General features: G+C 35.2%; 1 protein-coding gene across 2 annotated transcripts in view; it reads left to right on the top strand.

Moving 5' to 3' along the window:
* The window catches only part of STK3 (serine/threonine kinase 3), a 270,916-nt gene that overhangs the window by 201,576 nt on the left and 53,412 nt on the right, over window positions 1-15,928 (top strand). For both annotated transcript variants that reach the window (XM_006730240.3, XM_006730238.3), the window contains one exon: window positions 2,453-2,628. In XM_006730240.3, coding sequence (XP_006730303.1) covers window positions 2,453-2,628 — 176 coding nt within the window. The remainder of the gene's footprint in view (window positions 1-2,452; window positions 2,629-15,928) is intronic.

The following is a 15,928-nucleotide window of genomic DNA, read 5'->3' as shown; positions in this document are numbered from 1 at the left end:
TATTTTATAGAAAATTTATTGAGCTACACTTTGTAATATTTTCTTTCTTATTCTCATACAAAGGGCACAGGTGGAGAATAACTGAGATGAAATTCCTGGATTTAATTTGGAATAAAAGGTTGCCATAGGAACCAAATTTCAATTCCAAAGATTGAGAAAGATGTCTTATAATGATAAGGCCCAGAGATGAATTGAAGGTTCTTAAAATCTGTTGAAAATGTTAATGGAATGTGTATGTCCCATCCAAATGTCAGTAATTTAACCTTGTCGGATTAACTGATTTCTTTTTTTAACAGAAGGAGATTTTAGGGAGGAAAGTTGAAGATAAAGTATCATAAACACAAAATCTTTATATTACATGTGTTGATCATTAAAATATACCTTTTCTCCTGTATTTTGTTCATTTTTAACATACCACTAAAGTCTGCTCCGACAGGGAATCTAAAGGCAGCTTTGGCTGTTATCTTGATACACTGCCCCTAAGGAGTTCTTTTTTCATGGATTTTGTATTTGAGATATGAGAATGTTCTAAGTCTTGAAAGTTTACTGTGACTGTTGATGTTTTATACTATCCTAATTTTGATGGAATGCCTCAGTATCTTTTCAGGAAGTACCATTTGGGTCCCAGATGTCTTGTCACACTTATTTTCAAGCCTTCTAAAGCCTGAGCAGCTCTAATTGGAGGATGAGTCTTTATTTTTTTTTTAATTTTATTTTATTATGTTATGTTAATCACCATACATTACATCATTAGTTTTTGATGTAGTGTTCCATGATTCATTGTTTGCATATAACACCCAGTGCTCCATTCAATACGTGCCCTCTCTAATACCCATCACTAGGCTAACCCATCCCCCCATCCCCCTCCCCTCAAGAATGAGTCTTCAGATAAACAGTTTTTTGTTTCTTTTTTTTCCACTAACACATGCATATTCTGAATATCAGATTCCTTCTGACTTTACTGGGACAGATCATTCTAAAAATTGTAGTAGTCACAATTTCTCAAATTTATTATTGCCAATAGTACAGTTGCTAGTAAAGAAATACTAGCAGCCTCTACTAATTCAAAAGTAATGATGTTGAAAAGCCACATACCATCTCATTAGCTCTTCCTCATGCCATCGATGTTGAACATCTGGGTGGATAATCAAAAACACTCATTGATGATCGTAGTTATTTGTGAAATTATTTGGGTAAAGGATTTGGGTTCCTACATTAGGGAACTTACAGTTTAATGAAAAGGTAAGCTCAAAAAAATATATAAAAGGCATAATTCATAGGCTAAAAATAAAAAAGAAACATTACTTTTACTAATAATTATTCTTGTTTGCTTACATTGAATCGTAATGACTCACTTGATCAGGGATTACATTCAACCATCAAAACACCAGTGAGAAAATGAAAAAGGCCTCTGGGTAGGTATTAAAAAATAACATCACTTGCAAATAAAGATCTGCAGATGTATAGAGAAAAACTTGGTTAACTTAAAATAATAGTTACCTTAAAAACATATAATCAGCAGGGTCTCGAGCTACTTATACAACCAATGTTCATTGCAGCATTATTCACGATAGTCAAAAGATGGAAGCAACTCAGGTATTCATTGCCAGATAAATGGATAAACAAAATGTGACATATACATACAATGGAATATTATTTAGCTTAAAAAGGAAAGGAATTCTAACACATGCTACAACATGGATGAGCCTTATGGACATTGAGCTTTAGAACTTAGCTTTGGCTTTAGAACTGGGAGGTTTGAGGTAACAATAACTCACCTCCGATGAGGTGTCCAATAGTAAGCAGCAGGAAAGTTAGAGATAGAACTCAGAAGCGAGCTTTAGAAATAAAAAAATTGGTTTTCTGACTTAAAAAAAAATATGGCAGAACTCTAGAAATAGAACTTAGAAGCAAGGTCTGGGAGTTAAGAGTCAGACATAAATATGGTAGGTGAAACCATGGGAGTCCAGGATGAGGTGGAATCAGCTAGAAAGACCAGAAGGAAGACATTTAAGATAAACCTGGGTAAGTCCTTATAACTTCTTTAGTTTATAGTGGTGCACAATGACAATAACAAAGCAAGCTTACATATTTACAACTAAACACTTAGGTTTTAACATTTTACTTCATTTGACAAATTTCAAATATACTTGAAATGATTTTTAATAAAATTATGATAATTCTTGCCAAAATTCTGAAGTGTTTCTACGATCTAAGAATATTGTAGCTCTCTGCCTGATCATTAGTTGAATTCTTATGTGGCCTGGCTATTTTTGTTTTTTCATTGTTTCATTTTACTTTGTTCTTCATTAAATTGACAGTATTGGCCTTGAATCTGACCAGTGCAAATGTATTATATTGCTGAATAAAAAAAACTTTCATACTTCAATAAGAGCCATACTTCTTTAAATATAAAAATTTATACCCTCCCTGTGTTCTTTGTTTACCTAAGGAAATGCAACTTCACCACAAGTACAAAGACCGTCTTTCATGGACTACTTTGATAAACAGGACTTCAAGAATAAGAGTCATGAAAACTGTAATCAGAACATGCATGAACCCTTCCCTATGTCCAAAAATGTTTTTCCTGATAACTGGAAAGTTCCTCAAGATGGAGACTTTGACTTTGTAAGTACATTTTAATTCTTCCATTTGTGTTTTATCCTTCTTCATTTTACCATCACATTGAGAAGCACAGTTTGTGTGTTTTTATAAAATTTAGACTGTGTATTAATATTCAGCATATAGCTATATATGTGGATAGAGGAATGGTGAAACTGTAGTTTGCTTGTAGACAGGCACTTGCAGAGAAATGTAAATAATTGCTTATATCAGAGCCCAAATTTAGAGAAATGTTTAGGACTCTTTAAAATAACAACTATGTCAAAAAACGTTTTTAAAGTAATGCAAATATGAGATACTCTGACAGTAAATTCAGTTTCCAAAATAAATGATGCAGAGGTATTTATGACATAGACTTAAGACATTTGCCTCAACTTTGAAAGTTAATTGAATTAATTTCTACTTGAGTAAGTGTTAATTCCACTTGGTTTGTCAGAAATAATAGTCCTATTGTATATCTAGTTAGCATGTAAATGTCAATATAAAACTGTGCCTTATTGCTTCTTTGTTATATTTTCTCTTTATTTCTTCTGCCCTACTCCTTATTATTCATTTCTTTTAAAGAAATGTGTATATTATAGGTATACAGTTCTGAAGCAACTGTTTCCACATCTTGAGGGAGTAAATTCTCAAAATGAGTTCTTTGATGGAGTAGAAGTTTTTTTGAAGTAAATTTTTACTTTAGCATGTTTTAAATAATGTTACTTTTCCATATTGTTCTGTTCTGTAAGATTTTTTCTACATAAAATAAGTACAATCCTTTATAGCTATATATATTAATACATTTATAAGTGAATAGAATTTTAGATATATTTATCTTTAAAATTTTTAAGTAATAATAAGCTGTTTTGCTTCATCAATATGCCTCTAAATGCTTTGGGATTATAAATATTTTGATGTTAAGTACTTTTCTCCTTAATATTGTGATTATTTGTGCTTTTAAATAATCATATGACACTAAAGTTTCAAAATCTGTCCCCAGTATAGTTAGTATGACTTGCTAGCAAATATTAGCACTGGCACAAGTTTGCCTGAAAACATTAATTGTAACATCTGCTTATTTTTGTTTTTTCAATTTTGAAGTTAGATACTAGAAAATAAAATCTGTATTATCTGTAGTTCTGGTAAGATTTCATTTTAAGCCATCTAGTTTTTAAAAAATCATAAATTATTTAGAATGCTGACATTCAAGCTTTAAATCATTCATGAACATGATGAATTATGTAAAGTGTTTAGCATCAAAGAACTCTGTCTTGTCTCAGTTGGAATAAATCTTAATAGCCTGGGAAACAGTTTGAAATGAGCTAGAAAGTAATGAATAAGTTATCTTGGTTAAGAAAGAGCAAGTAAAATGATTTAATTCTGCTTCAGTTAGTCTTTGCTACCATTCCCAAAACTTAGTGGCTTAAAATAGCAACTTTTTATTTGTTCACAATTCTGTGGGTGTGCATTGTGACTAAGTTCAGCTGAGTGGTTCTTCTGCTGGTCTCACCTGGGGTCTCTCATTTGGCAGCTTGACTGGATCTGAATGATCTCTCTAAAATTACCTCACTCTTGTGTCTGGCAGTGGTGCCCACACTAGGCTAGGCCATATGATGCTATCAGGCAAGCCTGGCATTTTTATGCGGTGGTAGCAGCCTACCAAGAGGGTGACAGCAGAAGTTGTAAGGCCTCTTCAGACCTATGCCTAGAACCTGCACAGTGTCCATTAATAATAACATCAAAAAGAATGAATACTTAGGAATAATCTTAACCAAGGAGGTGAAAGACTTAAAACACTGAAAACTACAAAGTGTTGCTGAAAGAAATAAAAGACACCAATATATGGAAAGATATTTCGTGTTCATGGATTACAAGATTTAATATTGTTAAGATGTCAGTATTGTCCAAAGCAATCTACAGATTTAGTGTAATCTCTGTCAAAATCCCAGTGACTTTTTTTTTTCAGAAATAGAAAAATCCATCCTAAAATTCATATTGGAATTTCAAGGGACTCAAATAGTCAAAGCAATCTTGAAAAGGAGAAATGAAGTTGGAGGTCTCATACTTAACTGCTTTCAAAACTTACTACAAAGCTACAGTAATCAAAACAAGACAGACATATAGACCAATGGAGTAGAATAGAGAGCCCAGAAATAAACTGTCCCATTTATAGTCAAATGGTTTTTGACAAGGGTACCAAGACCATTCAATGGGGAAAGGACAGCCTTGTCAAAGAAATGATGCTGAGAAAACTGGTTAGCCACATGCAAAAGAATGAGGTTGGGCCCTTAACCTTACATTATGTACAAAAATTAACTCAAAATGAATCAAAGATCCAAACATAAGAACTAAAACTATAAAACTCTTAGAAGAAAACATAAGAGAATCTTTATGACATCGGATTTGGCAATAATTTCTTGGGAATGACCCCAAAAGCACAGGGAACAACAACAACAACAAAATAGATAAACTAGGCTATATTAAGATTTTGTACACCTAGGAAAACTATCAATAGAGTGAAGAGGCAACCTGTGGAATGGAAGAAAACATTTGCAAATCACATACCTGGCAAGGGGTAACATTCAGGATATATAAAGATCTACTACAACTCAACAGCAAAAAAACAAACAACCAAGTTAAAAAATGAGTGAAGGACTCAAATATTTTTCCAAAGAAGATACACAAGTGGGCGACAAATAAAAAGACACTCAATATCACTAATCATTAGGGAAATGCAAATCAAAAAATCACAGTGAGATACCACTTCACACTCATCAAGATGGATATTATATAAACCCAGAGAAAGAGAGCAAATAAGTGTTGGTGAGAATACGGAGAAAGTGGAGCCCTTCCTTATGCACTGCAGGTGGGAATGTAAAATGGTTCATCTGCTGTGGAAAACAATATGGCATTCCTCAAAAAAATTCAACATAGAATTACCATGTGATCCAGCAATTTCTCTTCTGAGTATATACTCGAAAGAAGTGAAAGCAGGGACTTGAACAGAGATTTGTGCATTCATGTTCATAGCAACATTATTCATGGTAGTCAAAAGGTGGAAGCAAACATTCTACTAGAAATTGTCATAATTAAAATTCAACAGATATTAGAATATTGAATTTAGGAAGTTGGAGGTCATTTGTGATCTTGGTAAGGACCATTTCAGTACCCAGCTTTTAAAATTTTCACACACAGCTTTTGACATGTAGCTTTCCACTGTCCCTTTTAGGCTCATTCTGGTTTTGTGAATTAGAGCATTGAGTTTCCAGTGGCCAGTTCCTATAAGTAAACTTTTGGTAACACTGTCAGTCATCATAGATTTTGGAGTCCTTCTATCTGAAAACTCCGAAATCTGTTCAAAAACATTAAACTAATTTAACAAATGTTCTACTCTCTGCTTTGGATTGTGCTGGGCACTATAGGTAAATAAATTTATAAAGTTAAGATATAAATTAATTCAAACCCACAGCAATAATTCAAATATCGTGTGGTCTTACGTAAGCAGGGACTTGGTAAAGGCTGGAGTAGTTTGTGAAATTATATTGTGGGAGGGCACTGTAAGCATTGAAAGATGGGTAATGGTAACAGAAGGAGGGAAGGCAGGAGCTACAAACAATGATGTGTGTAGTAAAACATTTTGAAGTAGGAAACCACAAGGTGTATTGGATGAAAATGAATTTGGACTTTCAAGTTCATTTGGAATGATATGATAAATAAAGTGGAAAGGTAGGTCTGGCTCAGATGGTTGAAGCCTTGCAAGGAAGATTGTAAAGTCTGAATTTTTATTTCCTAGACAGTAGAAAACCATTGAAGGTTTTTAAGTTGGAGAGTGACATGATGAAAGTGTTTTAGAATATTAATCTCGATGGTAGCATGCAGGATTGATTAATAGGAAAAGACTAGAGGTAAGGGAAATCAGTTACATGAAGCAGGCTTGAAATAATATGGTAATAAAGTAGAAAAGAAACAACAAAGACAGGAGTAAGTGTAGGAGACATTAGAAAAGATTAAAAAACAAATAGCTGTCTTACTAGATTAAAGAATAATGCTTTTGGTTAAGGTGAGGAACTGGATAGTAGAAGGTAAAAGTTAAAAAAAAAAAAGAAGAAGAAGAAAGGAAAGAAAGAAAGGAAAATGCCCTCACAGTAGGAAAGAGGCTTTAAGCGGTCATGACTGGACCAGTTTCTGCAGAACTATTTCTTTTCTGATGTATACAGGGCACGTAGCCTTAAAAGGGGAGTTGGGGGGGCAGGCAGGGACAGAGTTACTGGAGCAGATCTTTCTTCTGCAGCATTTATGCACCTGTCAGCTGGAACTGCTCGACTCTCATCACTTTGAGGAAAGTGGAAAATGTTGTCACAGCTACTGAGGGGAATGTAAATGGGTATAAAGAGGAGATGAATAAAGGAAGGATTACGAGGGGATGAATAAAGAATTGCCAAGAGTCTGGTGAACGTGGTAGAAGACAAAGAAGAGTGTGAGAGAGGGGCTAAAGGAGTAGGAAAAGAGGAAACAAAGGCGGGACAAAGTGGAAGGGGTTTGATGGAATCCTTTGCTTACAAAGTAAGGAAATGGACTTAAAGCAAAGACAGATTTCCACTTAAAACACCAGCTGGTAATGATAAGGGAAGTCTGGTCTTATTCATCCCATGATACATTAGATACAGAATGTTAAAAAATGTGACTCATCAAAATATAAAGTGTGCTCAGGTTTATGTGTTTATCTTCCCTCTTTATGATGTGTCTCAAGGCTACCTTCCAAAAGGACTAGGGTTTTATGTGGTTTCTATGTCTATTAAGTAGAAGTTGCTTAAAACAACCGAAGTTGTTTTGACCATATTTCAGGACATAGAAGGCTTATCTTTTTGCATTGAGGAAAACAGGTTTCAAGAAAGAAAAATCAAAGAGAACACTTCATTGTCTTTTGTAGTATTCGGGGCATGTTCCTAAAGGACAAAGCTTATTCAGAAAGGTACTTGCTAGACAAATGTGCAGAGTAGGTAGGAAGCATTATTTTTCTTAAAGCCTATATGCATCATAATTTGTATATTTTCTTTAAGCATTTGTCTTTTGGATTTTCTGTGAACTGTTGTTTCATGTCAGTGTTCCTGGTTGTAATGAGATGATGGGAGTATTAATTTATGATTTCACCAATTCGGAGGTAATACAAAGAGAGGATAAAATATATTTGGGCTAATTGAGCCAGTTGTTTTAACTCTCCTAAAAAACATTCTGTTTATAAAGGGTGTGCCTATGAATATTCCTAAAACAAATGTAAAAGGCAAATCTGTTTATTATAGCACTAGTCTGATGTTTCAGTTTTTGTTAGAATTATTTCCAAACAGCCTTAGCATCCAGATTGTTTAGTGTTAAATAGAGAGTGTGTAGATCATGTTTTGCAGAAATTACAGTATCATACTTAAATAGATATATTTTGGGTAACGTAAAGATTTTGGAATAAGAACAAAAACTTTAAAAGCCATCTGTTAACCTACTATATTGGTTCCAATTTTTAAAAATGAAAAAAATTGGATTGACAATAATTACTAGTATAAGAGGGATTAGGTAAATCAGCCATTTTTTGGTCTTTGACTCAAACTGAAATGTAAGTTAACCTTTCTTGATTACGATGATTCTTAAATATTTATTCAATTTGTGTTGTTCTTTTGAGCTAATGGACACAAGAATCACCCAGAGCAGCACTAGAGGAAGAGTCTCAGTAATGGTAGCGGAGGGGGGAAAAAAAAAAAAGTCCTCCCCTCCGAGTATAAATTTGCCTCAGACTTTACACTGATTCCTGGATTGGCAAGTTTGTGTTCTAGGGAAACAAATGGTGTTTGCAAACAAACACCTCACTGCTGCAAAACACAGAAAGCAGCAAACCCAGAGAAGGTGCTCCTGGAGCCACCCTGTGTATTTTAGGAATCGTCCCTTGTTCTGGAGAAATGTTTCTTTCTCAGGATCTTTTCACCCTCCTCCAGCAGCCAGCAGTTAGGCAGGGTCCACAGGGGAGACAGCGGTGGACTACGCGAGCCCATGCAGACAGGCACTTGTAGCGACGTCAGCCCTTTGGAAAGCCATCAGCGACACAGGCCCTGCCGACAGCCTGAGGTGAAGACTGAAGCCCGCGGCATCACCACTTTTTACCAGAGTAGGAGCCTGGTATCATCTGCTCTGTCTTGTTCAAAGAGATGTTAGCTAGAAGTTTCCCTTGTGGACTCCTTGGTCAAAGAACTTCTTGTCCTCTTCAGTCCCTAGTTGTGTGGACTGAGGAAACCACTTCAGTCAAGTGAAGTATTTAAGCATATTGTCATCGATTAGCTTTGCATTAATTAAGTGATTATTGTCAAGTATTTCCAGATGTTTCCAAGAGTATTAACAAAGTATGAAAAGATAACTGTAGATATTTCAGATTTATTTCTTCTGGGGTAAAGAAGAAATAAACACAGACTCTCCGGTGTTTTAGTGGAGAGCCCTGGATAAGGGTTTATGATTACAGGTGTACATGTGGCATGAACTTGAGTGTATGTGGCACATTGTGCTTTCACTATGCACTCCTTCCTTGTAGAGCCAACAGGAAATTAAAATTAATGAGAAGCCTGCACTTTGAAATACTTGCAGAATTCTTGACTATTTCAGTCCTTTGCCAGCTCACGAAATCTGTGCTGGCAGTCATGTCCAACAGATGGTGTGGCGCGTGCACAGTTCTATCGTGTGATTGTCGAAGTCCCTGTAGAATTTTTATAAGATTTTGACCATCAGTATCCTGAGGCATTTCAGACAGTCATAACCTTCGTTTTGAAAGGAGAATGGCCTTCTTGAAAGATAGGTGTTATATACAGGTAGGAATAAAATAGTAATAGTTAATTAGTCACTGGGCAATTAAGCTGAATTCAATTGATCCTATAGTAGCTAAAGTCAACAAAAACTTTAGTGTCTCTGAACTGCTACATTGGTTCCTCAGTATAATTTAATCCATTTGGCCCCCTCAGGTAGAATGAGCATTTTGCTTCCTTCTTCCCAAATATGCTGTTTAAAACTTCCATCATTTCAGAAAATGTTATTTAGTGGTTATATCTGGGCAAGGTCTACTGGAACATTAAGCTAATACTGCTTATTTACATAATTAATACCTTAAGTTAAAACTGACTATATCATCATTTCCTTTACAAATTAAAGTGAGCAGGCCTGTACTTATTGGGTTAATTAAGATAGAAAGCGCAGGTGCACTGTGTGGTTTCTTGTCATCGTGTTGGAATTTATTAAGATGTTTAAAGCACATGGCAAAAAGAGAAACGGCTCACCAAGAAGAGTTCTAACAAGCATAAACTTTCTCAGTAATTTGTTCTTTTTAAAATGCCATTTATTGGGTGCCTGGGTGGCTCAGTTGGTTAAGCGACTGCCTTCGGCTCAGGTCATGATCCTGGAGTCCCGGGATCGAGTCCCGCGTCGGTCTCCCTGCTCAGCGGGGAGTCTGCTTCTCCCTCTGACCCTCCCCCCCTCATGCTCTCTCTCTCTATCTCATTCTCTCTCTCAAATAAATAAATAAAATCTTTAAAAAAATAAAATAAAATAAAATAAAATGCCATTTATTTAGAACACTGTGTTGAAAAGTTGGCTACTTTACATTTTAAAACAAACATATTATACTCCAAACATATGTTATAGCTAATCTTGATGGCTGAGGAAGTTATTTTGACTATATGGGCTTTCTGTTCATAACCTCATTTTGAATGTTTGGTCAATAAGCAGTGGGGACTGTTGGGATCATTACATCAAAAGAGATGTTAAGAACGAATCGTGGCATTTAGGATCAAAGAGTGAACAGTATAATTTATCACCTTTTAATTTAAGACTGATGTCCCATAGTGCTTACTTCTTAAATAAATCATTAGATTTCAAATAAGTTGTTAAGACTAACTGAGGTTACTAGTAATGCATATATCAGGTTGTGTTGATAATAAAAGAGTTGTTTTTTACTTAAACTGACTTAAATGAAATTTCTTTAAATCTGAAATTATCTTTGTACTTTCATACTTAATTCATATTTTCAGAATATACATGGTAGCTTAGTGTCAGAACCCTTTATGTAAGTAGCTTTCATCATACTTCCCGACATAATCTTCCTCAGTTAAAAGTATACTGTTCTTTTTGGGCTTATTAGATTTGTTGGCCTAGTTAAACTAAGAATGACACCATTCTCTCCCATCCTGACGTTAGGTTGACAACTTTTCCCTATAGTACTTCTCACTCATTAAAATAGAAAAGTTTCATTAGGTTGGATTCATTATGTTGGAAGACTTTCCAGTAAATAATAGGTTTTGTTTTGTTTTGTTAATTCAAAACCTAGTTGTCTTTGATTTAAAACCAAACTAGTTTTGGTTCATAATTTTATCTGTCAGTAGCAGAAAAATCTTCTTGCTGTAAATATAGACAGATCTTAAGGAGATAAATGAAAGAGGGTATCAGAAACTAATATATAGTAGTTGATAAAAGAATTTTGGAAAACAAATATCTTAATTTCATTAATTCATTTTGAAGAGACATTTTTGGTGGTTCTTAATAAAGGACCTATTTTTTCTTTATGAATTAAGTAATAGTGCATGTTTAAGTTGATATACAGTATGCAGTATAATTAAAGTTGTTGTTAATTATTAAGGTGTTTTACAAAAAGCTCAGTAGCCTGGGTTAGAGTATCAAGTTGTAATTCTACAGGCCTTCAGTTTAGTTTTTAACTTTCTGTATTAATGTGAGAACGTGTGAAGCTACATAATAGTCAAAGTTATAAATGTATAAATAGATAAAAAGCTAATAATCAGCCATGCTTTTTTAGTAACTAGTCAAATGAAATGAGTAGTCTAATTGTGAATTATTGTTGCTAATGGACGAAAGATCTAAAACAGCTAACCATTTTAGTGATTATATTCTTTGATGAAAAGAAATTTACTGTCCTATTAGAACTTCAGTGATGGTACAAAATTCCTGAAGTTGCCTTACTTTTGATTTTAAACATTGAATCATTCTTGCCCTGACTCTGAACAATGAAAGCTTTCCCTTATGCATATCTGCATAAGGCACAATAGAAACAAGATACAGATAAGTGCTGCCCTTGAGTTTCAGAAATCAGTTAATTACAGCTAATATCTGCAAGCAAATTCTATTTTTCCGTTTTCTTTTATTATAGTATTATAGGTAGAATCTTACAGAAAAATATTCTTTAAATAACTGAGTTAAGGAAATTGAGTCATTGTTCAACCCTTTTAACAGTCTAGGAGTCAGCATTTAACAGTAGCTCTTTAGATATGGTAGAAATTCACCATTTTTGTTGTCATTTTTTAAGTTTTTATATAAATTCTAGTTAATATACGGTGTAATATTAGTTTCAGGTGTACAGTATAGTGACTCAGCGTTTCCATGCAACACCCAGTGCTCATCCCAACAAGTGCACTCTGTAATCCCCATCACCTGTTTTACCCATCCCCCGACCCAGCTCTCCTCTGGTAACCATCAGTTTGTTCTCCATAGTTAAGAGTCTGTTTCTTGGTTTGCTTCTCTCTTTTCCCCCTTTGCCTATTTGTTTTATTTCTTAAATTCCACATGTGAATGAAATCATACCGTATTTGTCTTTCTCAGACTGACTTATTTCACTTAGCATTACACTCTCTAACTCCATCCGTATTGTTGCAAATGGCAAGATTTCATTCTTTTTGATGGATGAGTAATATTCCATTGTGTATATATACCACATCTGCTTTATCCATGTATCAGTTGATAGACACTGGGGCTGTTTCCATAATTTGGCTGTTACAGATAATGCTGCTGTAAACATTAGGGTGCATGTATCCCTTTGAATTAGTATTTTTGTATCCTTTGGATAAATACTTAGTAGTACCATTGCTGGATTAGAGGGTAGTTCTATTTTTAACTTTTTGAGGAACCTCCATACTGTTTTCCAGAGTGGCTGCACCAGTTCGCATTCCCATCAAAAGTGCAAGAGCGTTCCCCTTTCTCCATATCCTGCTAACACCTCTTGTTTCTTGTGTTGTTGATTTTAGCCATTCTGACAGCTGTGAGGTGATATCTCATTGTAGTTCTGATTTACATTTCCCTGATGATGAGTGACGTTGAACATCTTTTCATGTGTCTGTTGGCCATCTGGATGTCTTCTTTGGAAAAATGTCTATTCATATCTTCTGCCCATTTTTTAATAGTTTATTTTTGCTTTTGTTTCCCTTGCCAAAGGAGACATACCTAGAAAGAAATTGCTATGGCCAGTGTCAGAGAGGTTACTGCCTATGTTCTCTTCTAGGATTTTTATGATTTCAGGTCTCATGTTTAGGTCTTTCATCCATTTTGAATTTATTTTTGGGTATGATATAAGAAAGTGATCCAGTTTCATTCTTTTGCAAGTGGCTGTCCAGTTTTCCCAACACCATTTGTTGAAGAGACTGTATTTTCCCATTGTATATTCTTTCCTGCATTGTTGAAGATTAGTTGACCATATAGTTGTGGGTTTATTCTGGATTTTCTGTTCTGTTCCATTGATCTATGTGTCTCTTTTTGTGCCAGTACCATACTGTTTCGTAATAAAACTTTGTAATATAACTTCAATTCCAGAATTGTGATGCCTCTAGCTTTGCTTTTCTTTTTCAAGGTGCCTTGGCTATTCAGGGTCTCTTGTGGTTCCATAGAAATTTTAGGATTGTTTGTTCTAGCTCTGTGAAAAACGCTGTTGGTATTTTGATAGGGATTGCATTAAATGTGTAGATTGCTTCGGTAGTATAGACATTTTAACAGTATTGGTTCTTCCGATCCATGAGCATGGGAGTGTCTTTCTATTTTTTTGTGTCATCTTGAGTTTCTTTCATCAGAGTTTTATAGTTTTCAGGGCACAGATCTTTCACCTTTTTGGTTAGGTTTATCAGAGTTTTATAGTTTTCAGGGCACAGATCTTTCACCTTTTTGGTTAGGTTTATTCCTAGGTGTCTTATTGTTTTTGGTACAATTGTAAATGGGATCAATTGCTTAATTTCTCTTTCTGCTACTTCATTGTTGGTGTAGTGAAATGCAGCAGATTTTTTAGATTGATTTTGTATCTTGCGACTTTACTGAATTTGTTTATCAGTTCTAGAAATTTTTTGGTGGAGTCTTTCGGGTTTTTTATATATAGTATCATGTCATCTGCAAATAGTGAAAGTTTGACTTCTTCCTTGCTGATTTAGATGCGTTTTACTTCTTTTTGTTGTCTGATTGCTGTGGTTAGCCTTTCAGTACTACGTTAAGTAACAGTGGTGAGAGTGGATGTCCCTGTCTTTGTTGTCATTTTTAAAAGCATTTTCCAGAACTTAGTCAACCTGTGAGCTTCCTTTTCTATTTTATAAGTTGCTCTCATCTGTGAGAATTTCTTCCTTGTTTAGAATCATTTATACTTTTTTTCTCTTGACTCCATATTAAAACTATCAAGCTTTCGTTCATTAGGATACTATGCCCTATTTTGCTGTAATTCATGATAGGAAGCTGCATTAACTTTAAAACTTCAGCATCTGACATTGTTTCCTAAATACCAGTTCTTTAAGTTCAAAGTGGTATGCGCAGTTGGTTTGCATGTATAATTTCACTGCTCAGAGTTTTTCTGTCCTTTTGCTTCTAGCTAATAAACTAGGTATTACTAAAAATAATAGCCAATATATATTGAGTTTACTATGTGCTGAGTATAGTTCAAAGTACTTTCTTGACATTGATCCTTTGCAGAAGGTATTGTTGTTATCCCCCCCACACACACACCTTTTTTTTTTTTTGCAATTGATGAAACTAAAGGACAAATTAATTAGTTCAGTAGCCAAAGTCACATAGCTTCTAGGTGGCAGAGCCAAAATTTGAACCCAGGTAATAATGCTTTAGAGAGTGCTCAGTACTACTTAACAATTACAGTGATACTGAGCCTTTGTGAAGAGGTTAGCTTGCATGCCAAGATAAAGTCACTAATCAAGAAAAGGAGAGGATGGTTTAATCATAGCATCAAACCAAACTGGGTAGAAGCACAACTGAAGACCATTAGAATAAAGTAGGTATTCCGGACATGGGGTGGGCAGAGGTGCAGGGTCCAGAATGAGTTGGCTTTGCCAGCAAAACAAAAGGATTTCTGTACACTTCAGCTGGGCCAGAGAACAGTCTTAATGCAGATAATGCCTACTGAACAGAGTAATATTGGATATGATGCAGGAATGACCTAGGTTATAAAGACTTAACAGCAAGCTGAGGCTGCTTCTAGCATGTATTTAACCTTAATCCTGTGAGCAGTGGATAGCCAGTACAGAATTGTTATCAGGAAAGTAACTTATCACATTTGTTTTTTTTTTTTCCCCAAAGATTTTATTTATTTATTTGTTGGGGGCGGGGGGAGGGCACAAGCAGGGGGAGTGGCAGGCAGAGGGAGAAGCAGGCTCCCCGCTGAGCAGGAAGCCTGATGTGGGACTCAATCCCAGAATCCTGGGATCATGACCTGAGCCGAAGGCAGACGCTCAACTGACTGAGCCACCCAGGAGTCCCTTATCAAATCTGTATAGAACCACACAAGATCCTGAATAGCCAAAGATATCTTGAGAACAAAAGAAGCTGGAGGTATCACAATTCCAGATTTCAGATACACTACAAAGCTGTAGTAATCAAAACAGTATGACACTGGTACAGTACATAGACACACAGATCAATGGAACAGAATAGAAAGCCCAGAAATAAACCCATGCTTATATGGTCAATTATGACGAAGAAGGCAAGAATATACAACGGGGAAAAGACCGTCTCTTCAATAAATGGTGCTGGAAAAACTGGACACCCACATGCACAATGATGAAACTGGACCACTTTCTTACACCATATGAAAAAATAAACTCAAAATGGTTAAAGACTTAAATATGAGGCCTGAAGCCATAAAACTAGAAGAAATTGTAGGCAGCAGTTTCTTTGACATTGGTTATACTAACATTTTTTAGGTATGTTTCCTCTGACAAGGGAAACAAAAGCAAAATTAAACTATTGGGACTATACCAAAATAAGAAGTGTTTTCACAGCAAAGGAAACTATCACCGAAACAACAAGGCAGCCTGTTGAAAGGGAGAAGATATTTGCAAGTGACATATCTGATAAGGGCTTAATATCCAAAATATATAGAGAACTTACACAAAAAGGCAAAAATACCAAAACTACATTTGGTCAGTGGCTCTCTTCAAGCTAGGGAGAACTTGTCCCTCATCTTCCTCTTTGCTATGAGCATTAGACGTCACGGATAGCCAAAGACTCTCACTAGCATTCTTTTTTTTTTTTT

The sequence above is a fragment of the Leptonychotes weddellii genome, chromosome 4 (genome assembly GCF_054177405.1).
Source record: "Leptonychotes weddellii isolate Sample4059 chromosome 4, ASM5417740v2, whole genome shotgun sequence".
NCBI classification, from domain to species: domain Eukaryota; kingdom Metazoa; phylum Chordata; class Mammalia; order Carnivora; family Phocidae; genus Leptonychotes; species Leptonychotes weddellii.
This window is presented reverse-complemented; position numbering and strand designations above follow the sequence as displayed.